The sequence below is a fragment of the Canis lupus genome, chromosome 11 (genome assembly GCF_048164855.1).
Source record: "Canis lupus baileyi chromosome 11, mCanLup2.hap1, whole genome shotgun sequence".
Classification (NCBI taxonomy): domain Eukaryota; kingdom Metazoa; phylum Chordata; class Mammalia; order Carnivora; family Canidae; genus Canis; species Canis lupus.
Window position 1 is genome coordinate 51,915,872 of NC_132848.1, and position 24,098 is coordinate 51,939,969.

Here is a 24,098-nt window from a genome sequence, read left to right on the forward strand (position 1 = left end):
CTCCACCCCTGCAGGAACCCTGCACACCAGCTCAGTGTGCCTGGTTGGCCCAGGCAGCCCTCCAGCAGAGTGGCCAGAGCTGGCCTTTGCCCCAGCGTAAGGTTCTGTACCTGCACTTCTGCTAAAGGTGTGGCCGGCCGGATATAAATACATCTGACACCGCAGCCCGTGGGAAGAAAAGATGAGGTCCATGACATGATTTAGGTCGCTCCTTCTCTTGGTCTCTTCAGCAGTCACATTGGTTGTGTTGCTAGGTAACCAGCATGACAAAAAAAAAAAAAAAAGCTGCCTGCCCTGACTGCGGAGTCCTCCCATGGCTTCTGAAATAGCAACACTTTGTGGTCTGTGGTGAACATGGACGGTTGGGGTTGTAGACCTTTATTTCAGTGTTAGAGAACCCTTCAAGCCTGCAGAGGTCAGCAGCCAGGGAAGGGGAGGGGAGCTCGAGGGTTGCTGTGGTGTGTGGGCAGGGGGCCGTGGCCCGGGAAGCTGGGAGTGACCTTCACAGGAGAGCCGATGGCCTGGCCCCCTCCCCACAGCCTGCCGGAATAGGTCATCTGCTGACACCCGCCGGTGCTGGGTCTCACACCTCCATTTCCTGAGTGAGCAGTGGGGAAAGGTAGCTTTTGTCTTCTCCCCTCTGGCCTTTCTACAGGCACCTGATAGGCAAGAGCCATGGCCTCTTCCCTCTTCTCGCAGTGACCCCACAACCCCAGCGCAGTACTGGGCACAGAGCTAGCCCTTGGCTGAGACACGTGGAACAGGCCTACTGAGCGCAGGGCCACCATCTCTCATGTCTGGGCTGAGAAAAGCTTTTCGTTAGCTGGTGGGAGAAGAAGGGTAGCTAGAAAAAGGCTGGGGGTCCAGCTCTCTCTCTGTCCGTGCCTCACACTGAACTATGGACAGGTAAGCCTTCCAGAGCCGTTTCCTCAGTTGCTGGGATGGATCAAAGCTCCTTAATGGTGAGGAAGCTTGGCTCAGAGTAGAGCTTAGTATATGGAGACTCTGGTTACACACCTGCCCCTGCCTACTGGGGATCACACAAGTGTGGAGTGTACACATTTGAGGGGCAGGGGGGTGTCACTGTTGAGTTTTCTTGGAAAAGTGTTGGATTTGGTCAGAAGCCCTGAATATGTTGCGCGCCTGTGTGTGTGTGTGTGTGTGTGTGTGTGTGTGTGTGTGTGTAGCAGGGAGACCGAGGCTGTTTCTCCTGCCAAGGCAGTCACCACAGAGGGAGGATAGGGCAGTGGTTATGGGCTTAAGCCAGGCTGTTCAAACCCCAGCTCAGCCATGTATGGGCACTGTGGCTTTGAACAAGCTACTTCTCTGTTTCAGTTTCCTCATCTGTAAATAGGGACATAGCACACCTCCCTCATAGGAGAGTTGTGAAAGTTAAATTTATAAAGCACTTAGAACAGGAGACGGCAGACTTTCTGTACAGGGTCAGATAGTGCACGTTTTTGACTTTCCAGGCCGAGCAGCCTCTGTGGGAACTCCTCCACTCTGTCATAAAAACAGCCATGGGCAGTACACACATGAATGGGTGTGCCTGGGTTCCAATAAAACTTTATTCGCGGAAGGTGGAGGGCCACATTTGGCCGGTGGACTGTGTTTTGCTGAGCTCTGATTCATAGCAACGGGTAGTGCCTAGTAAGACCTAAATACGTGTTACCTGGTGTTCTTTTTCTCATTACTGTGAATGCTATTGCTGCCTGCCTGTGGATGGTCTCTCCTGGCCATCCTCAGTAGGTCCGTTCTGTCCCCATCTCTGTGGCCCAGTCCTGGAGCCTTGAGGGACCTCAGACTCCTGCCTGGAGGTTCTCTCTGCCTCTGCCCGCTTAGCTTCTCCCCTCCTCTGCCAGCCTTTATGCCTCCCCTGAACTCTCCACGACGGCCCTTCTTCCAAGTCCTGTGGAGCTTCGGCCTCATCTTGTCACCTATAAACCAAGGCTGTTAAACTCAGATGTTTGAGAGAGCCCCCTTTTGCCTCTAAAATTTCTGCGGGTCACATTTGAATTCCTTTGAAGAGTTTCCACCTGTTGTTACCTTAGCTGTTGGCGCCTCACCCAGGCAAGGGTCATAGTCTCCATTTTCCAGATAAGACTCTGAGGCCGGGGAGAGATTTGTCTGCCAACATGACCTGGGCTTCTTCCCCTGCTGGGCCTTCTTCCTGGCTCTTGGAGTGGAGGGACGAAGAGCAGGGACTGGCTATTTGGGAATACCCCCCGCTGTAGGCACGAGGCGCCCAGTCTGTCAAGACCCAGGGCTGCCAGTGATGGTATCACTTGCCCTTTCTTTTGCAGTCGGCCTATGCTGTGTCACTGCTGCGGGAGTGCATGAAGCTTCGACCGTCAGACCCCACCGTGCCCCTGATGGCTGCCAAGGTCTGCATCGGGTCCCTGCATTGGGTGAGTGAGCTACGGGGGCAAGGCCCAGATCCCAGCAGCTACCTCGGAAGAGTGGCAATGGGCATGAGATCAGGGCATGCACATCTTGCTGTGTGTATAAGGGGTGGGGGTGGAGGGGGACATGGGGAGCTGGGAGGCAGACAGGCCTGGAAGGAAAATCTGAGAAAACCAGCCTCTGTCCGCAACAGCAGCTCCCCCAACTCAGGCTAGTATCAGGTTTATGGTTCAGCCTTGAGTTGTGGTCTCTAGAGAACCAAAATGTAGAGTCAAAAGTAAAGTGGGGCCCCACCTGCCCAGCAGTGCAGGAGTGGGCAGGACTTGGAACACCTGGGCCAGCCATCATTTGGATGGAGGCTTCACATGACTACAGCGTACAGTTCTGCGTGGGCAGGACTAGAAGGTGGCCTCCTCCGTTGGCTCCTTTGTTCCTTTTGGCTCTAGCCTATGGGTCCGTGCCCTGTGCTCAGCTGCCTGCCGAGGGCTCTGCGGCTGAAGGGTCAGATACACCCTCTCCCCTCAGGGCCTGGCTTCCTTGAGCCCACACAAGCCTCCTGATGTGAGGGGCCGTCCTAGAACAAATGCATCCTCTCCTATACTTTGGTCGTCTACTCCACCCACTTCTCCTCTCTTTGGGCAAAATAGCCCAGTTCCTCTATCTGCCCTCCAGGTCCATTGTCTCCCTAAAGGGAGCTGCTCTCATACACGGTCCACCCCTGCCTGTTTTCCCAACCCCAAAGCCCACTCTCACCATGGTTGAGGGCCCAGCTTGTCCCAGCCAGCAGGGGCCAGGCTTCAGAATTAGCAGCCTGCCTGACCCACTGCCACTCCCCCTCTTTAGGCATCCAGCCCTGGGAAGGGAGACTTCGTGTTCTAACCATTCCTGCCAAGTCTCCCAGGGACTGGAAACTGGCCTGACCCTCCCCTGGGTCCCTACCTCGCCGCCCCAGTGAGCCTTGTCCTCTCTCTGCTGCAGAGAGGACTGACTCCCTAGCATGAGGGGCAGGGGGGAAAGATCACCTTCCCCTCTGTCTCCTGCTTCTCAGATTCTTATAGCTGGAGTGCCTGCAAGGCCCGGTGGGCCCCATTCGCTGTGAATGGTGCAGGGAGGCAGAAGCATGGCACCGGTGCCCTTGCTCTTAGAATGTGGTTTTAGTGAGGAGGAAATCCAGTAGAATGATCTCTTATAGGCTCCAAGCATTAGGAAACGGCTACACCATGAGGTGGATTAGTTTCCGTGCCACCCCTGGGCGGTCTTGGTACATACCCGTGCCATGCCTCTGTTTCCTCATTTGTAAAGTGGAAATAGTAACAGTCTGTTCCTCAGATGTGGCGTAAATGACATAAAGTATGTATAAGGCTGGACGGGGCAGGAGATTCACAGAGGAGGAGGCCTTTGGACTGTGGAGGGTTCAGGCCAGTGGTCAGTTCTTCCATCACTGCTTGCTTTCCATACCCCATGATTAATGGGGAAACTCCTTGCTCCACAGATCTTTCCAGAGTAACTGTTGGTACTCTGCATCTTAAAAGTGGGGAGCTGTGGGGATGTGGGTGGTATGCAGGTGCCAGCAGACACCCAGGCTGCACACAGCAACAGAGGGCTGTGGTGTGAGCCAGGGAATGCAGAGAGGGTGGGCTCACCGACCCCTCGCTCATACTCCTGCATGCTCCTGGCACTCCTCAGAGGAGCCTCAAGTCCTCCACTGGGACAGCGCCCCAGGTGCCCGCCTCACCAAGCTGGGGCAGGGGAGGGCCCATGTCCTCCCAAAAGCCGCCAGCCCTGAGGTGGCTATGGATGTCCACCCAGCCAGCAGCCACCCTTGCCAGGAAGCCTAAATTTAGGCCTTCCCGCCGTGGAGGAGCTGTTTCCCTTGGCGGCATAATTACAGTCATTACGTGCATTCAGATTACATGGTAATAAAATTAGGATCAAATCAGTCCAAATTGAAATCAGATGAGTTAGGAGCAAAGTCATCAATGACAACGTAAATAGAAAAGTCCAAAAGGAAACTTAAACATGCAGACTTGTCATCAGAATCGGGGAGGAGGGCAAGCTGTTTAACCTCCGCTAGGAAGCATGCATGGCTTTGGGGGCTGGTTTAAGCCAGGGTTTAACACTGAGTCCAGGCTGGATCCAGGTCCCGCTGGAGGGACAGGGGGTGGGTCTTGGCAGCCATCCCTAACCTGGAACCTCCAGACCTCCCTAAAGCCCTGTTTATACGTGCCTTGGACATCTAGCACATTACATTATAATCACCAGTGTTTCTTGAGGGCGGAAACTCTCTCCCTTGATGAAACTGCAGCCCAGAGTTAAAGTCCGGTGCTACTTGCCGATGAGCATAATCATTTGACAACCAAATTCTGCCTTGTATGGTGCTTTTCTTCCCAACTAGTTGGGGAGCTTCTTTACTTACCGTGTCTGCACCCTGAGCCTCCCTCCCCAACAAAGAACCCTGCATGTGGTTAGATGTCCACTCATATCTTAATAGAATGACTCCCACCCCAGCTGGCTGGGCGGGATGGGTGCAGGAAGTCTGCCTCTGGTTCAGCAGTTCTCAAGTTCCTGAGTTGGCATTGGGCAGAGAGCAGACCGTGGGTAGCTAAGGGCAGCCTGTTCTCCAAGGATGCCAGGAGAGAGATGGCCCAGCACTCTATCTGCAGGGCCATAAGCGGGAAGAATGGGCCTGACTTCAATGAGTGAAGTGTGCTGGTGCTTGGGACAGAGCACAGCTCCTGAAAGGCACGGGATGCCACCTCTGTCTGCCTCTTGCCATTGTAGCTTTTCAGGCTCACAGCAGCTCCAGCAGGCCCAGACATTGCCCTGCCAAGCTCCATGAGCAGGGGACTAAAATCTGGGGGTGGACAACTTGGCCCAAGTTGCAGGAAGGGAGGCTGAAACTGGGACATCTGAAAAACGAGCTGTGCTGGGTGAAACCGGCCTGGGTGGCCGTGTGCCCAGAGGTGGAGCACCTGCTGTCCCCAAGTCCTGTCCTCATGCCCAGAGCCAGCATGGGACGCCCTAGGCTGAGTTCTGAGAGTAAAGTGGCCCTCAGGCGTGATGGGGGATGGAGGGCACCAGGCAGAGGGACCTGCATGGTCATAAGCTGGTGACATGGGGTTTGCTGCAAGGTGATTGAACTGGAGGCAGGCATGGAGTCAGATGGGAGAGCACCGGGCCCAAGGCTTAGCCCGAAGCTCCCCTAGGTAGGGGAAGGCATCCTGGTGACAGCAGCATGTGGCAGCTTCCTGCCTTGACACAGCCGATGTCTTGCCAAGGTCCCCAGCCAGCTATTTGGGGGAGGAAGGAAAGAGTTGTAAATATTTCTTAGTATCTCTCCAAACATAATTATTTAAAATTTATTTAATTTAAAAAGTTGAAAGTTCCCTAGGAAGATGGGAGATGGGGATGTGCCTGTGTGCTGTGTGTCACACAGAAGAGGGGAACAGGCCATGATCCTCTTTGGAAAGGTCTATGGTGCTGTCTCTAGGCCTGCTCCCCGTGGGGGCGGGATGAAGTGGTAGGAACTGTGGAGGCTTTGGAGGCAGAGAGGATAGTGTTCAATCCCTGCCCACCCCACCCCCAGTAGCTGTTGGTTTTAGGGGAGTAAAGACTGTGCCTCGTCTAAACCCCGGAGGTAGCCACATCTGCCCTCTACAGGAGGCTCTGAACACCAGAGCCGAGGAGCGTTGCTGGCAAGTGCATTGCAGGTACATGGTGAATAGCCACCATCCCTGCGAAAGCCCCTTCAAGATAGTGAGTTCTCAGAAGGGAGGTGCTTTTGTGGTTTTTACCTTCATTTTTCAGATTCAGGGATGGCCAGAGCCAGGAAGACAAGTTGAGGGTTTATGAGGCAGGGAAGAAAGAATGCCAGCAGTCCTGCCACTGGATGTGGAAATAAGGAGATTTTGTCCTGTTTCTCTCAGGAAGGGAAGAGTGAATTTTCAGTGGACCAGTTCGCAACAGGTCCTGGGCCCCCCGGGGAAGGACCTAAGGAGAACCAGAGGCACTGTTGAAACAGGCACTGCAGGCTCAGAAAGGAACTTTCTCCGGTTCACAAGAAGGGAGAAAGGGTAAAATGCCAGGGGTATCACGTCTTTGGCTCAGTGCCGGGTGGATGAGGCAGCCCCTGAAGAGGAAGGCAGCCGAGCAAGAGCCAAGTGTGCAGGCCAGAGGCCTGTCGATGTGGGGACCAAATTAGGAAGACTAGAGAGCCGTTGGAGCTTGTGAAGTCATGGGAACACTTCTCTTACTTCTGGAAAGCCAAAGCAAAGGGTCCAAGTGTTACAGCCTTCAGTGCATCCTTTTCCCATGTGGTCAGAGAGGAAGAAAGTGAACAACTGCAGAGGGCAGTCATGAATCATGAAGCTCCGAAAGACCCAGATGTAGGCTCAGGAGACCTAGATTGGATACTTAGTCCTGTCGCTCAGCAGCCAGGTGGCCTTGGACAGGTCCTCTAAGCAACCTGTGCCCCAGAACCTTTAGCTCTCTACCACCTGTGCCATCAGGGCAGCACTAAACTGCTCTAGAATAGCAGGAGAGGGGGGGGTGCAGTCTCTACGTGGGGTTCGTGGTGAAGTTACAGGGCTACCATAGGTAGAGGAGGTATTAAAGAGCTGTATATCACTGGAAGGAGAGTGGTTGAAAACTTAAAAAACCCATCACCTTGGAGGTATTTTGATGAGCAAGGAAGGCCCAGCACTATAACCTGAGCTAATCTTGCAGAGACATCAGCCCCAAACTACAGAGCCACCAGCTGTTGACTTCTGAGGTCACCAGAGGAAGTGTCTGGAGATTAGAAAGGCCAAGTAAGGTAGTCCCTGGGAGAAAGAGGACAGGGGTGGCCGAAGATGGGCGTACCCTGGCTTAGAGCTGCAGCGTTCACATCAGAAGTTGAGACCTATTAGTGGGTTGTGAAATAGAACTCTTTCTTTTTTAAAAAAAAATTTTATTTTTATTTATTTATTTAGAGCATATGAGCAGGGGGAGGGGCAGAGGGAGAAGAAGAGAGAATCTCAAGCAGACTCCACACTGAGCACAGAGCCTGATGTAGGACTCGATCTCACAACCCTGAGATGGTGACCTGAGCCAAAATCAAGTCGGATGCTTAACTGACCGAGTCACCCAGGCGACCCTAGAATTCTTTCTTAAGAAAAAAACTGGGGGCAACCCCAGGTGGCTCAGCGGTTTTAGCACCGCCTTCAGCCCAGGGTGTGATCCTGGAGACCGGGGATCGAGTCCCATGTCGGGCTCCCTGCATGGAGCCTGCTTCTCCCTCTGCCTGTGTCTCTGCCACTCTCTCTCTGGTCTCTCATGAATAAATAAATAAAATCTTTAAAAAAAAAAGAGAAGAAAAAAATTGGAATAGACTATCAGAAAATGGGACAGAAATATCCCAGTGTGTTACTCACAGCAGGGGTGAGTACTATGACAAAGAGAAGGTGAGTGGGTGTGTGTACATGTGTCCTGGACCATGGGCAGAGAGAGGGTTGGACCACCTAGCACAGTGGGCCGCGCAGGGCTGTGGAGACCCAGCTTCTCCTTGTGTAGAGTCTCCTTTCCTAACTAAAAGTTAGCAAGAGACAAAAGGCAGGCAATCGTACATACCCCACTCTGGATCCTGGGATGGTCTTTGACACTACTTCCCGATTTGTCGGCGAGGTCACATACAAGGGTCACAAGAACTCTTCTCAGATGGAACTTGCCGCATCTGTCAGGCTGAGACCTAAAGAAATCCTGGAAGCTTCCAACTAATTTTTTTTTAAGATTATTTATTTATTTATTCATGAGAGACACAGAGAAAAAGAGAGAAGCAGAGACACAGACAGAGGGAGAAGCAGGCTCCATGAAGGAAACCTGACACACGGGATTCGATCCCAGGTCTCCAGGATCACGCCCTGGGCTGAAGGTGGCACTAAACTGCTGAGCCACCCGGGCTGCCCCCAACTAATTTTTGATAGGAATTAACTAACTAATAATAATGGTTTACATTTATTCAAGCACTGCTCTGTGCATTTACTGTGTCTTAACCTCATTCAGTCCTCCCAGCAACTGGAGGTCTGTCTATGAGGCAGACACTTGTTGCCCCATTTTACAGAAGAGGGGACTGAGGCATAGCAAAGCGAGGTGAGTTGCCTGAGGTCACACAGTTGGTAAGTAGCCAAACCAGGGTTGAGCTCAGGAAGTCTGTTCCCAGTGCTTGTGCTCGTTCTTAGCTTCAGGGCTGCCCTGCTGTCTGCATGGAGAGCTTATTCCTGAGTGTGGAGCTGATTCTGGACTTGGCTGGGCTTTTAGTGCTTGTGAACAAAAATAACAAAGCCACATACTCAAGGCTGGAGGATTGCCCCTCGTGTCTTAGATGAAGGGGAATGGTGCATTGTGTATGTAGTTGTATGTGTGTGTACGTGTAGGTATTATATGCATATATACACTTAAAATACTTATTTCTTGTTTTTAAAATATATTTAAAATAAATGTAAATTTGGGGTTTGTTTTTGTTTGGGGGGTTTTTGTTGTTGTTTTTTCCTAGGATAGCATTTTTTCCCTTCCACAGAGCAGTTAGAGCACCTGTGTATGTAGATACTGGATGTTATCATATTGTATATTGTCATACTTAGGAGAATTGACAGTGTTTTTCCTTCATAATCCCTGCAGTGACTCCACATGTAAAAAGACTGCTTTGTAGTAGGTAACAGAAACCAAAACGGTATTGGCCGTATAGGGACATGGTTCATTCAAACTTTGTGTACATGCTGCTGAAGTGAGGACGGTACATTCAAGCTTTGAGTTTGATTTGAGACAAATGCGGACACTAGGCCTAAACTACATGGACAAGGCTGGCAAATACTGGCTGAGGAAGGTTTCTGACCTGGGGGTCGGACTGGACCACAGGTTGGACAAGCTAAGCATGTATGTTTTCACCTTTTTAAAAAAGATTTATTGGGCAGCCCGGGTGGCTCAGAGGTTTAGTGCCTCCTTCAGCCCAGGGTGTGACCCTAGGGCCTCAGGATCGAGTCCCACATCGGGCTCCCTGTGAGGAGCCTACTTCTCCCTCTGCCTCTGCCTCTCTTTCTCTCTGTGTCTCTCATGAATAAATAAATAAAATCTTTAAAAAAGGGATCCCTGGGTGGCACAGGGGTTTGGCGCCTGCCTTTGGCCCAGGGCGCGATCCTGGAGACCCGGGATCGATTCCCACATCGGGCTTCCGGTGCATGGAGCCTGCTTCTCCCTCTGCCTGTGTCTCTGCCTCTCTCTCTTTCTCTCTCTGTGACTATCATAAATAAATAAACATTTAAAAAAATCTTTAAAAAAAATAAAAATAAAAAAGATTTATTTATTTATTTGAAAGAGAGAGAATGCAAGTAGGGGGAGGACCAGAGGGAGAGAATCTTTAGCAGACTCCCCGCTGAGCAGGAACCCTCCCCCCCCATGCAGGGTTCAGTCCCACAACCCTGAGATCATGACCTGAGCTGAAACCAATAGTCAGAGGCTCAACTGACTGAGCCACCCAGGCGCTCCTGTTTGCACTTTTTAAAGCTAAAGTATGGTAAGCTCTGCTAACCCAGAATATGTGTATGAACTGGAGAGTGACTTTTCCCTGTTGGCTAGTAACTGTTGTGCCTTGATCCCAGTACCTTCCCTACATGAGTTACAAGAGAGCCAAGCTACCATTTGCTGAGCAGAAGGGCATGGTCATGGGAAGAGTGTATATACGCGGATGTAGTCGCTTTCTAGATTCTGTAACTTGTACGTGGTGGTTTATAAGCCAGCTTGTTCCTGTTTGAATGGGGCATATTGATGCCTAAAGACAGTGTATGAGCTGAGCTGCATCAGCAATGGGATATTGATGCAGTTTGCTCACCTAACCCTTTTTTTTTTGTGCCTCCTGTCCCCCCTCTGCCGTGAGTCCTCCTTGGACAACCACAGTCACACAAATTCCCTTCTCTTGGAGCTCTACTACCCCCAGGCCAGCATCACATCATGGAGCCTTAACTAAGAGCCACCCTGTCGTGTGGGGTGAGCTTGTGGGGATTGTGTGCCAGTTCACCCAGGCATCCCACCCCCTCGTCGCTGGGGCTCCCCAGCTGCGCCCATCACATAGCCTGCTACTGCAGAAGCCTGGGTGGAGGTTTGTGCAGAAGAGCCCTTGGAGGAGGAGTCCAAGTCTCCATTCTGCAGAAGAGGACCTTTGGGGCATAGAAATGGTCTGCTCCAGGCCCCACAGCTGTCAGGTGCTGGGCCAGGATCAGAACCTGTGTCTGGGAACTCATCTTTCAGTGCTTTTCTCTCCACCTGACTGACTTTAGGGCCCCCCCAAAACCCACCCACCCCACTGCCTCAGGTCGTGGGCCAGGTGCTATAGGACACCGATCTTGCTATAGCTTGGGTCCACCTGGCCGGCTGAGGCTGGGCGGCAGGCAGCTGAGGGCTTTCCTGAGCTGAGCTACAGTCTCCCCCAAACCTTGAGTCCTGGGGCCTGATAGTGTCAGAGCTTAGGTCTTTAGACTCCCTGCTTTCGCAGTGACCAGCCCACCAACCTGGAGGTGGCCGGCTGGCAACCCAGGCCAGCAGCCAGAGCACCACCACGAGGGGGCTGGAGCATTGCCCAGGCCAGCATGCATCGGGGACGGTGGACAGGCCACAGAGGGATTCAGCATCCCCTCCTGCCCGCTCTGTCTGGGCTGTCAGCTCACATGCTCCGCTTCCTTGTATTTTGGTTCTGTTGTTTCTCTCCCCGCACAATGTGCTCTCTGCTCCTTCAGCCCTTTCCCTGCACAGAGCTTACCTGGCCATGTGCAAAGGGCAGGCTTACCGAGCTCACCTCCCCTCTGCTGATGGCCTCTGTCTCAGGGTCTCGGCTCCAGCTTCTAGGGAGGGAGGGTCCAGCAGCACTCTGGCCGTGGCCAGTGGTCAGCTCACAAGATGCACAGAGCTCCCCCTCTCCAGCCAGGGTAGGGTTGCAAGGATAAGAACAGCAGGAGCAACACTGGCCTGAGGGCCAGAAGCCAACTTGGGTTTGAATCTAGCTCCCTGGTTGACTAACTTTATGGGCCTCTGCTTGGGGCAAGATGCCTCACTCAGAGGCCTTGACATCTGGCTGGTAGTGGGGCTTTGGGTATGATCCCCCTAGCTGTGGGGCGGTGCCAATCTTTGTTCTCACTGACACTAACACTAGCACACTGTGTGCCAGGCACAGGGACAGATGATGTTCCTGGGCTGAGGAGGTCTGTGGCCATGAGTGGGCATGGCTAAGACCCCCCAGCTGTCCCCTGACTGGCCTGACCGCTGTGGGTGCCCCTCTTCATGTCACATGACATGTGTGATGGTATGTGCACACATGACCTGCGCCAGTTGGTCCCTTTCCAACTGGAATGGTTCTTCCTTCTCCCAGGACAAAAACAGCCTCAGGCCTTTTTCCTCTGAAAAGTTTGAGCTCCCTGTGTCCGGGAGCGAGCTTACAGACAGAGCCAGAGTGGCACCTTGCCCATTCTGCAGGGTTGGCAGTGTCCCCAAGACCCAGTCCTAGAGCCTTGCCTGCCCCCCCACCCCCCACCCGCCGGCCCTGGCTTCTCTCTCTTTGCTGCACAGGGCAGGGACAGACGAACAGAGGCCAGATGATGAAAGGGGCTGTCACAGACAGGCCTGGTCCTGGGTCTGTGCTCTTGGCAGAGTAAGCTTCAGGGAGCTAAGCTGTCTGGGGAAAGGGAAGGTTTCTCCTGTGAGAGGTAGCACCCTGTGACCCTGCGCACAGGCCCTTGGGTTGCAGGGAACTGCTGAGAGAGGAAACAGCCTTTTTCTTCCACTTAGTGGTCATGTGGTCTCAGACAAGCCACCTGGCCTCTGGTTGTGCTGCCCACACATGAGGAATTGCTGTTCTGAGTGTCCCAGGCTGGTGATGGAGCGGCCTGCGTACTGAGGCCAGGAAAGCCCTCCCCTCCCCGTGACCTGTACCTCTTCTCTCTGCAGCTGGAGGAAGCAGAGCGCTTTGCCATGATGGTGATCGACCTCAGGGAGGAAGCCGGGGAGTTCCTTTCCAAGGGCTACCTGGCACTGGGCCTCACATACAGCCTGCAGGCCACTGACGGTGAGTGCCAGGGCCCCAGTGCCTCCCAGGCATCTTGTCCCACCTGTGCCCTGTCCCCAGCACATCTCCATTGAGGACACACACACACACACACACACACACTCACACACTCCTCCATCTCATTTCCACTCTTTGACCCAGACTCCATCACTCTCACACATGCCCTCTTTGTGGAGCTTCCCACCCTTTGTGACCTGGCCCCAGGTCCTCAGCAGAGCTGATACCTGCCCCTGGAACCTCTGTGGGGCTCGCAGTCGGACCCCACAGTGTCTTTATTCTGTTTTGGTCTTACCCTTAGCCCTGCTGTGACCTTCTGGGGCCTTTTAAACATCCCTTGACACATGGCATAGTGCTGGATACACAGTTAGTGCTTGATAAATACTTGTACTTGAAGGATGGATTCCACTCAAGCCTGGCATTCTCTCCTGAACCCTGCCACCTCAGTCGTGTGTCCCCCCATCAGTCAGGCAGCCACCTACATCTGTCTGCTTGCAAGAGGGGGAGTAGTGGGGTCCCATGCAGCCTAAACCTAGAAGAGTAATCTGACCAGGGCTGGGCTAGGACCTGGATGACCAGTCATTTTAAAGCTTACTGAGTGGTTCTGTGTGCAGCTAAGGCTTCAAACGCCTGCCTTTGGGATCCCTGGGTGGCACAGCGGTTTGGCGCCTGCCTTTGGCCCAGGGCGCGATCCTGGAGACCCGGGATCGAGTCCCACATCAGGCTCCAGGTGCATGGAGCCTGCTTCTCCCTCTGCCTATGTCTCTGCCTCTCTCTCTCTCTCTCTCTGTGTGTGACTATCATAAATAAATAAAAATTAAAAAAAAAAAACAACGCCTGCCTTTAAAATTTAATACTCAAAACACTCAAAATTTGTTAAAATGGTTAAAAAATAAAAGAAGAGGCCTATGGGTAAGGAAGCCCAAGGAGGCAGGCATCAGGCCATGGAGCCTGTCTCTCAAGGCTCATGTGGCAAAGAAGGCAAAGGAGTGGAAGGACCTGGTATGCCAAGAGGCATGCTGGGAAGCTGGGCCAAGTGGACATCCCACACCCTCCCCCAGTCACTAGGGTGGTAGGTGGCATCAGTCCACAGCTGCTTGAGTGTAAGCATTTGCTGGATGGGACCCTAATCGGGCTCCACCCTGCAGAGCCCATGTGCCCTGGGATGGGGCAGGGCTGGGTCGGCACCCCTGCAGCAAGCCTTCATGGCTCTGTCTCCATCCTGTCTTCCTGCAGCAACTCTGAAGTCCAAGCAAGATGAATTGCACCGGAAAGCACTGCAGACGCTGCAGAGGTAAGGAGGGCCCCCGTCAGAGCAGAGACGCGGGGTGGCACATTCACATGCTTTCTCTCAGTAGACCCTCAGGTATAGACGGAATAAAAGTTTCTATCCCCATTTTATTGACCAGGAACCCAAGGCTGAGAGCCCCCAGGGGACGCAGGGACAGACCTGTGGGGTTGGGTAGGCAGGCCAAGCCCTTTGATGGTGGAATGCCCTTCAGGCTCAGCCCCTACCCCCTGGGGCTCGGGGTTCTAACATGGGAATCATAGCCCATGACTGTTGGGATAATTATGTGAAATGAAGTTAGAAGAGCACCTTGCATATGTGCCTTAGGTGTAGCAAGGGCTCAGAATTGGTGTTTGCCTCCTCCTAGCCCCTCTTCAACTTGAGGGCTGTGAGGACCCTCCCAACCCCCCAAACCCCCCAAGCCTTCCTCACAGAGATGTCCTGGCAGCCAAGATCCTGGAGAGAAGGAGGGAGGGGGATGCCAGAGAAGCCCCTCCCCTGTGGAGTACTCCCCCCAAGTACTGCTGTGGAAGCTGCTGGCTTGGGGCCTGCCCTAGACTCCTTATGCCATCTTTGTGGGAACACATAGGACATCCAGCCCCTCAAGGTGAAAGAGTTCCATTCCAGCCAATCCCCATGGAGCTACCAGGGTCAGCTCTTCATTCCCAAGGCTTCTCTCCCAGCGAAGCCATTCCCAGTCCCTCCACATACAGGAGCGTTCCTTTCTGTCCTGTGGTGGAGAGGTCAGGGTCCAGGCTCTATACAAGGCCACCACAGGGCCTCAGCTAGGCCAACAGTTGCCTAGAGGCGAGGAGCATTCCCCACTGCCCAGTCCTCCCCTCTCGGATGGTCCCCTCTTGGAGCTTGCTTGCCTGTGGGCTGCCACCATCATCTCCCATCGGGCACCCCCCTGAGAATGTCCGACCTCTTGCCCTGCAGCACCCAGCACAGGGCTGGCCTGCTGGAGGCTGTCGTCACACACTGGGTGCTCAGTCCTTGCTAACTGACCTGTCACTGCCTTTCCCCACACAGAGCCCAGCAGCTGGCGCCCGGTGACCCCCAGGTCATCCTCTATGTCTCCCTGCAGCTGGCCCTCGTCCGCCAGGTGGGTTGTCACATTTCCTAACTCCCAGGTCCCTAAGTGCTGCTGATCTGCTACTGGTACCACTTTTACCAGCCATGTGGCCCTTTGCAAGTCACGTGACCTGTCTGAGTCTCTGTTGTCTATTACGTGAGCACCTTTGTACCCACCTCCGAGGGACCTAGTAAGGATTAAGTCAGAAAATGTGGTAAAGCACATGGTGGGCACAGAGGAAGGGATTGTTCTCTGCCCTCACACCCCCTTGAACAGTGCGGTCTCCTGAGAACTTGTTGAGTGACCACAGGAAGGATTTCTGTACTCACCTTCCACCAGGCTTTCTCCACGGGGCTCCTGACTTCCAAGTCCTGGGCGAAGCACTTGGTACCTCTCTGCGACTGTTCACCAAGAAACGTCACTCTGCTCTGGCGTTCTAAGGAACACAGTCGGAAATACCTGGAGCCACTTTATTTTTAGTTCTCTGTCAAGGCACCAGTGCTTGTCTTGCCAGTCAAGTTCATGATCTTTAATTATTCAGCCACCTCTGATGAATGGGGTCTGTCTACCCAGAGAGAATGGTGGCTGGGCCAGGCCAGTGGAGCCTGGCACCCAGCTCCCTTGGGGACCTCAGATCTTGGGGAGCTTAAGGGAGTTGAGGACTCTTGCATGGACTCTAGGCTAGACCTGGCCCACCTGGGTCTCTGATACCTTGCAGCCCATCCTGCTCAGAACACATGTGGCTGCATGAGCAGTGACAGCTGTGGATTTGGATACTCAGCCCAGGATAATGGGCTTCACCCTGGAGAATCAGCAGGGAGGAATGGCCTTGGGGAGGCACAAACAAACTGAAAGGTGACCACAGTAACCTAGCCTCCTTCACTTTCTTTGAACTTTCCATGAAAGGAAGTTCCCGTGGAAGGAGTCTGGGCCTGGCACTAACACTCAGGGTGTGTGTGCGTGCACAGAGGCTGGGTGGAGACCCGGCTGGGGCCAGGTACACCAGGGAACCGAACGCCCCAGCTGGCTGCACCGTAGACCCTTTGGGGAGCATGGGAGTCTCCTGTTTAAGGTTTGGTAAGGAGCAAGACTTTCTAGAAAAGACTCCCAAGGTTCCTGGGAGAATAGGTCTCTGATATGGACAGAGGCGCAAGAGCCAATGTAGTCACCAGCCCCAAGGGCGTAAGAGAACACACCCGTCAGGATGAGGAGGAGACATCTTACCTGCTTGGTAGCTGCCTGGGCTCTGAGGGGTTGGGGAGGGAAGGGCACATCTTACACATGTGGTACGGTGCAGGACATTCCCTTACGTTGTCTGACCCTCTCAGCCACCGGCACAGTCATGACCATCACCCTCACGTTGTAGCTAAGAACTGCAGCTCAGAGAGGTCACCTGAAGGCTCCAGCTGGGAAGTGGCAGGGCTGGCATCCGTGCCTCCACCTGACCCCAGAGCTGAAGCTCTTGCCACTGTGGGCTCCTGAGCAAGATGAGGCCTCCGTCACTGCATGAACAGGTGCAGAGGAGAGGCCACCTCTGGGTCTGCACCCAGGGACCTGAGGGGCCTCCTTGCAGCCCCTACATTCACCTAGAACCTCTATGCTATGCCATGAACCTGCTCCCCTTTACCCCCAAGCAGCAGTGGCTTCCCGAGCCTGACTTGGGACAGTGAGTCCCTCTCGCCATGGTATTTAGGGATGGGGTTTCTCATCAGAGCACCCACCCCGCCCCCAAGGGCCCAGGGTCTCGCTCAAGTCTGCTGTGCCTTCATTGGCCGGCTCTGGCACCAGAGTCCTGGGGGAGGCGGGCCTTGGAGAAGGTTGCTAAGCTGGCACTTTTCTCTGGCAGATATCCAGTGCCATCGAGCAGCTGCAGGAGGCCCTGAAAGTGTGCCGGGATGATGCCAACGCCCTCCACCTGCTGGCGCTCCTCTTCTCTGCCCAGAAGCACTACCAGCATGCCCTGGACGTCATCAACATGGCCATCACAGAGTATCCTGAGAACTTCAAGTGAGTTCCCTGTCAACACTGCCAGGGCCTGGGGGCTGGCCTGCCTCAGACACAGGTGCCTGTTCACACCTCCACCCTGCCACATAGTCAGCCAGCACACACTGATTAAGTGCCTGCTGCATGCACACCTGCTGGCTGGAGGGGCAAGGTGGGGCGAAGACCTGTAGGGTCAGAGAATAGCTCTGGCGTTCCATGCCAGGAGGCGTCAGGTGGGGAGTGGCAAGCTCTGTGCAGCAGCTGCAGGCTCACGGGGACTACGTGGGTCACAGAGGAGACGGTGTTCAAATGCATGTGCTTGAGCTGCTTCCACCCCACCCCGGGCTCTGCATTGGAGCCTCATGGGACACTGACTCATGTAACTTAATCATAACCCTGGCATAGCCAGCCAAGGATGAGATTCTAACACTGACTGGACCTGGACTGGGGAGGCCAAGTGAGCCATCTCCCTGCCTCTAGGCAAGCCACAGGTATTGGGGGGAATGGGTTCTCTCCTTCCAGAGCAGTCCTGGCCTCTCCCTCCATCCTTGACAACTCCTCACCCCCCGTGTGCCACACTGCCTAGATTCCCCTCTTTGAAATAAGATTTATGCTGCATTTGGCCCAGGCCATGGTGGGTGTGGCAGAACTAGACTTTTCTGCCCCCACCTATACACAGAGGACCCACTGCCACCCAACCAGGGCACGGGAACAAGAGCCATGCTGGGCCAGCTGAGGCAGTAGGGTGTGTTGCTCTGCAGGAGGGAACAAAGAAGTCAGTCATCTTTTATTTCTGCCCCCCTCCCCCAAGGCCTGTGACACTGGGTATAATAGATCGTTTTCTCTGAATCCCGTGAACCCAGGATAAGGGGTCCCTGAACACCCCCATTCCTACCATATTACACCTTCAGGTCTGAAGGAGGGCTATTTAAGACCAGCTAGGGGCTGTCCGCTTCAGACAGCAGGAAGAAGCATGGTCTTGGCTACCTTGAGGGGTGACTCACACTGGCAATGAAAACAGATACACAAAGAATTAGGTGAAATTGGTGGGTGCCACCGCTGTGTTAAGTGATAAAGGGAAGCTGCAATTGTCCCAGTCCGAGTCTCCCTTTGTGTGAGGAGCCTGGGCATCTGCCTCTGTCCATCCCTAGCCGAAGAGGGACAGAGCTGGCTTTCCTGAACCTTTGGCCTCCTTCAGAGGATGCCATGGGTAGCTTTGCGTGTGATTTTTGCGAGAAGGCTTTGTCCTCACCAAGGCTCAAGAAAGGTGTTTTGGGAGCAGCAGAGTGCCTTTAGGGTAAGCTTTCCAGTGTGCCCCACTGAAGAGCAAGCCCCAGTGAATAAAGCCAAGGGTGGGCGTTCACCCCGCAGGTCAGCCCTGCTTTTCCTAGGCCACCCTGACTCCCTGCCCACAGCACCCTGACTCCTGACCTTTCCTGTCCCAGGTGGGTCTCAGCCGCCTGTAGCCAGGTGTAGGTAGAGATGATGCATGAACTTGACATAGCCCATTCTTTGTGTTCAGGAGATGGCCCTGACTCTTGGCCTCAACCCTGCATTTGAGAGGTTACTAAAATTGAAATCAGTTCACTTGAAAAGGCAGGTAGCTTAGGGAATACTAAAACACAGATAAAACAGCGTGTGTGTACAAGAGATTAGTTACCTTGTCTCATTAATCCCAAGCACAATACAGCAAGGCCTACCTACGTGTAGAAGTTTATTTTTTACTTTTAGTGAAAATACACTAAGGACAAAGGTCCTCCTCTTCTAATACCTGTTTACCTCGCTTTTTTCAAGCTCCATTCTCACGATTATCAGGCAGTCTGACCCACTGTCTGCTGCTAGCCGTGTGTGTGTGTGTGTGTGTGTGTGTGTGTGTGTGTGTGTGTCTGTTTACTCTGTGGTCAGTTAGGCTTTGATGGAAACAAAAACTGTCCTTAAGGAAACCTTAGAATCCTAGAGTGGGGAGGGCTCCTTGCCCTGCCCCCAGGTCAGAGTGTGTGGCACAAGAAAGAGAGGCTGGGCCTGGCATCAGCCATTGTTTGACCAGCAAGTCCTTTTCCTGAATGAAATCTTACATGCATTGGAGACTCTCTGGGAGCAAGGGGAACAGAGCTATCCTGATGGAAACAGGGCAAGGGATTCTCGTGCTGCCACCTGGCCCTTCCACGGGCTCTGCGTCCCAGCAGGGAGCCTCCCATTCCAGTGTCTGACATCTTACTGCAGTGTCTCCTCCTAACTTTTGGGCTGAATGCCTTCTGCTGGTAAAATCTTGTCCCCTGGCCTCATGTAGAGAGCCTAATGGCATTTTTGGAAAATCTGCTGGAAACCCATGGCATGAGGGGTTGGTGTTGGGTTTAGAAGGCAGCACTCTGGCTCTCCCTTAACCTCCGACCCGCCTCAGGGAAGGTGGCTCCTGGGCTGGGTGAGGAAGCCCCCTTGTCCCCAGTCCCTCCCCTCTTGTTGGTAGCATGTGTGCCCTTCCCCCAAGGGTGCTCCCCACCCCCACCGTCCTCACCAGCACTCAGGTGCTGACTCCTTCATCAGGGAATGCTTCACTCACTGCAAGTGTCTTCATGGGGGGTAGGGGAGAGGTGGTCCTTGCGTGGTTGGTGACTCCTCCTTGTGAGGCCCATGGATGGGCTTCTGGGCCTCCAAGAATGCCTAGATCTGAACCGTAACATTTGTGCCTATGTGCGTGTATCCAGGGAGATGGCTTTCAGCATATCCTCTATGGGACGCAGAAAAAGTGACAAGCCTCTCCCCAGTGCAGACTGTGTTCTTGGTTAATTTGTAGCATAATCGTGCCCCTCTGTCAACTGTGTCCCTACCTCTGTAGGCAGGAGCCTTCTGAAGGGGCAGGTTCTGCATGAGAATACAGCTGCCCCATCCTGCTGCGGTATCAGGAGCTCGGGCCATGGGGCTGACAGCAGGGAGACCTCTCTGGGGTCTGAGCCTAAGGAGGTAAAGTGTTTTGAGTCCCATCCCTAGGGTTCTTCTCTTTTGGGTCACAGTAGAGAGGCCTGGGGACCAGAGCATCCCATTCTCTATGATGCCTCATTCTACAAAGCCTGCCCATCCAAGGACCAGTAGCAGATTCTTCATCTCTAAGCCACTGTGAGTCCCTCCCCTCCAAGACCATGAGGACCTCCATCTTGATTGGAGCCAGCCCTAAAAGGCTGCAAAACTAACTGAAAAAAAAATATAGAGTATATCTGGGGTCCTGAACTATTGAGACAATACATTTCTGTTATCTTAAAAAAAAAAGAAAAAAGAAAGAAAGAGAGAAAGAAAAAAATCAACTCTTAAAAAAATACATATGATAGGAGGTTGGGAGGGGTTGTGGAAAATTCACCTACCACACAGCTCTGGAGTGACCATAGAGCATGACCATGGCTTTTTGCGAATGAGGCAACACTCTTCCCCACAGATGGAACAGCAGAGTACAGAAACCCATGGATTAGCAGGAAATGTCATTGAGCCCATTACCGGCCAGGGATCACTGAAAAATGTCATTGCTCTTCAACTGAGACTGCCCTGCTTCTCCAGCTGCTCCCTGCACCGGTAACAAGCTGCGCGTGGCTCCAGCTGTTGCCACGGCAGATAATTCAACAGCCGGTCCAGTAAATACCATTGCAGCAAAACAAAACAAAACAAGAAAAAGTCAAACCTCCTTCACCCTGGCCTCCGCATCCCCAGCGAGGTCTCCATTTGAGGGCACTTAAGGACCGGAGTTCTGTATGCCACCGAGAGTCCCCCGAAGGCTGCTCTGAGGGGCTGAGGCTTTTCAGAGGCTCCTCTTTTCTGCAGAACCTGCCCATGCATCGGCTCCCAAAGGCTGTCTTAGTGAAGCAAGCGGCTGACAGGCCGGTGTGGAGGGTGGAGCAGGCCTGGCACAGGGGGGCAGGCCAGTGGGTGGGACGCAGCCCTCTCCACAGGAGCTTAGCCCCACATGAGGGTCACAGGGAGGCTCCCGCCCTCGCCAGGTCGTGCGTCTCTTACCTGCACCGCTCCCAGCAGCTTGCTCACGTGCCAGACACTGCCACCTGCCCTGCCTCCCGCTGCCTCCTAAGGCCTGTTGGAGGACTCCGATAAAAGAAGGTCTTGCAGTCGGTTTAGAAGCATGTTCAGGGCAGCAGTGTGAAGGGACCTGGCAGGCAGCTCCGACAGTGAGACAGCAGGTGGGACCTGAGGGTGGGGTGCGCGGTGGGTGCAGAGCGAGAGGAGGGCGCCCGGAGGTGTAGGCAGAGGGCAGAGGCCCTGGGAGAGGTGGAAGCTCCTCAGCGGCCCAGGAGGCCCCCATTCCTACAGACAAGGCTCAGGACTCCTGGAGAAAAACCCAGCTCTTGTGGAGCTGAACTTCTGGAAATCCACCCCCGAATTCAGGGATTAGAAAGAAAGCAGAGAACCTCGATTGCTGAGCTGTGGGCTGACCTTTAGTTAACGGGGCTTGGGTTTAAAAGGCAGAAACGTGATGAGGCGGAGACCGATGGCCCCGCGGGGACAGTGTGAACCTGGCCCCGGGGGCAACCAGACACCCCAGCAGCTTCCTGAAATCCTGAGGGCTCCCGACTAAGCCCCGACACATGTGCCCCGGCCAGCCTGCAGGGGGCCTCAGGGGGGCAGCAGACTCCCTCCGTACACCGGGGCCGGGGCCGGGGATGTGAGTGGTCGGGTCCTGGGTGAGCTTGGAGCTGCCTGTGCTCCCCTGGCCCCGGAGGGAGGCAGCTGGGAGGCTCAGCTGGGGCGGGACGGAATATGGGGTCAAGGGGAACAGGCCACCGATAAGCAGGTTCCTGAGGCTGGGGCTCCGGGGGCACTGGTTTTAGGTAACAGATTCCTTGTGCTTTAGTCAGGGCGCTTGTAGTGAAAGTCACCATGGCAACCAAACAAAATTCCTAGGCTTGATGATGGGAGCTTTCCAATAACCAGCCTGTCAGTCACGGCCCCCACCCAGACCTGGCAGCCCGCCAGACTGGTTTTGCAAAGCCAGACCGTGGGTGGATGGCGACTGCCAAGACCACCTCCTCCCACCCCACCCTGTGGGGGCGCTAGGCCCTTCGGGGAGGTTCCGCCTGGCCCCGCCCAGGCCCCCAGGGGGACCTGGAAGATCCTGGGGGGCACTCCCCCAGTGCGGGAATCATACGGGCCTCTCAGCAAGCCGGAGCTTGCCGTGTGTAAACAAACTAGCGGTGCAGCCATCTCCCCCAGGAAACCTAGGCTGTTTTGGAAAATGTTTGAGCTGATAACTAGGCATGAGCTGGGGCCAGACCTTGGCTGGTTCTGGTTGAGGCTGACTGTGGCCTCAAGGGCACCTCTCTGATCTACCTGGCCCGCCTCACCTTTTTCTCAGGTTATTTCCCTTGGTGCATTCCACTCGGGCAGAGGGATCGGAGTCCAGGGCCTGCGTTACCATTTCTGACTTAACCCCGGTGTGTGTATTGGACGGCTCTTATTAAGGACTCATGGTAGATCAAAAAGACACTTAAAATACCAACACTCCAGTGAGGGGGCTGGGATCAAAGGTATTAGCACAAACATAGTTTGTCACTTTGCTGGATTCATTAAACATCTCTGGCTAGCACAGCCCCCGGGGAGGAAAGAGCCAGGGGTTAAACTTGCAGGCCGTGTGGCTGAGGGAAGTGTTAAGCCAGGCATAATCACTGGCACCAGCACTTTCTTCCCCAAAGGTCAGTTCCTCATCAGCTAAGCTGGTTTGACATTCAGCATTTCCCCTTGCTGGTTATTCTGTGGAGCCTCCTATGATCTTGCTCCATGTGACGCTGCAGTCAGGGGACTTGGTCTCCCCACACCGGTCTGCTTTTGTGCTCCACAGGAGGGTCCATGACCCAGGTTGTTTGGTTTGTTTGGGGTAGAGAGGAAGTGAAGGAAGGTATCCTTTGCAGGGTTTTCTTGTTTGTCTTTTTTTTTTTTTTTTTTTTGCAAAAGTGATTCGAGCCCTTGGTTTGCTGATCCTCACTCCCCGAGCTCCCAGCTGACAACTTTTGCTGGATGCAAGCATTGTGGCCCAGCCCCAAGACCGAGCCTGTCTGCCCCTAGGAGAGCGGGCATTCTTGCCCATGAGGCGGGGCTGGCCTCCCCTCTGCAGTGGGTGGTCTTCGAGTCCCAAGGATCTTCTCACTGAGCAGAGATTAGAGACCAAGACCAAGGTGTTAGCTTCTTGGTATCTCGTACCCTCCCTTTGTTCCACCTAGGGACCTTTTTTCTGGAAGTTCTTTCACTCCTGACTGGTCATAGAAAGGCTCTGCTTGGTTTGTGTTCTTATCTGTCAAGATCATGTGTTTGTGTTTGGAGCTTCATCTGGAAACAACAGGAGGTAGCCAGCAGCTAAGGGAAGCAGGGCCTGAGGCCTGTGGGTCAGCATAGATAAGAAGGCCTTGCCGTCCAGCTAGCCACAGGCCTGCTTAGGTGCGGTTGCTCTCAGAAAGGCCCTGAGGCTGTTCTCAGGGCAGGGCCCTTGAAGCAAAGAGGGACTCATTTCAAGAAGCAGAAGTTTGTTGGCTGTATGTTTTTAATACTTCAAGGTCACTTCATTTTGAATGAATTTGGTAAGAGGCGGTGTGGGTCAGTGTGAGCCTCAAAAGATGAGGGTATGTGGGTCAGTTAATGCTCCAGACCCAAGGGAAAGTTATTGGTTTTTAGGGCTACGAGCTGCTGACAGGATCCCTTTCCTGTTAGGGGTTAGTCTAGAGGAAGGTAAGAAAGCTGGGCTTCACTCTGACCCTCCACCTTAGGGGGAAGTCACTCCCTGTTAGAGTTATTTCAAAATAATACCCTCAAAAAGCATGTGTGTGAGTTTAACCAGTTAGTTTCCCTGGTGGAGTCTCCCAGAGGCATGGAATTTAGAGGAGTGTGTGCAACACGTGTTGCCCTGAACCCTAGGCCACAGGTTAGAGCCAGGTGTTGGAGCCAGGTGACTCCAACCTGAATGAGGGTGAAGGGGTGGGCTGACTCCTACCAGAGGGCCTGTTCCTTCCCTTCCCCTGCCCCCCATCCTGTTCTAGGAGTGGGGCCTCTGTGCCTGGTCAGCTGGGTCTCCCACCCCACCTTTGGGTCGTTGTCATCCTTGCTGGGCCACCCTGCCCGCACCACTGGGCCTGGAAGCCCCCCATCGCTCACCTCTATTGGTCAAAACTGAAAACTGAACTACTTGATTGAGTACTGGATTCTCTTATGGTTTGTTTGAACTTCCCCTCATGGGTGGAAGCACCTTTGGAGCAGAGACTGAGAGGCCTGTGCCCTGTATTTCC

The 24,098-nt window shown here is 53.9% G+C and overlaps 1 protein-coding gene and 1 long non-coding RNA gene across 7 annotated transcripts in view; one reads left to right on the forward strand and one right to left on the reverse strand.

The window, feature by feature from the left end:
* The window catches only part of TTC7A (tetratricopeptide repeat domain 7A), a 144,985-nt gene that overhangs the window by 87,327 nt on the left and 33,560 nt on the right, over positions 1-24,098 (forward strand). For all 6 annotated transcript variants that reach the window (XM_072768251.1, XM_072768253.1, XM_072768255.1 and 3 more), the window contains exons 11-15: positions 2,304-2,408; positions 12,370-12,487; positions 13,721-13,778; positions 14,805-14,877; positions 16,694-16,854. In XM_072768251.1, the coding sequence (XP_072624352.1) occupies positions 2,304-2,408; positions 12,370-12,487; positions 13,721-13,778; positions 14,805-14,877; positions 16,694-16,854 (515 nt within the window). The remainder of the gene's footprint in view (positions 1-2,303; positions 2,409-12,369; positions 12,488-13,720; positions 13,779-14,804; positions 14,878-16,693; positions 16,855-24,098) is intronic.
* Positions 15,177-21,530, reverse strand: LOC140600190 (uncharacterized). Its single transcript, XR_012003389.1, has 3 exons — positions 20,830-21,530; positions 20,498-20,717; positions 15,177-15,283 (listed from the first exon to the last, which is right to left on the reverse strand). It is a non-coding gene; the product is annotated as an uncharacterized lncRNA (long non-coding RNA).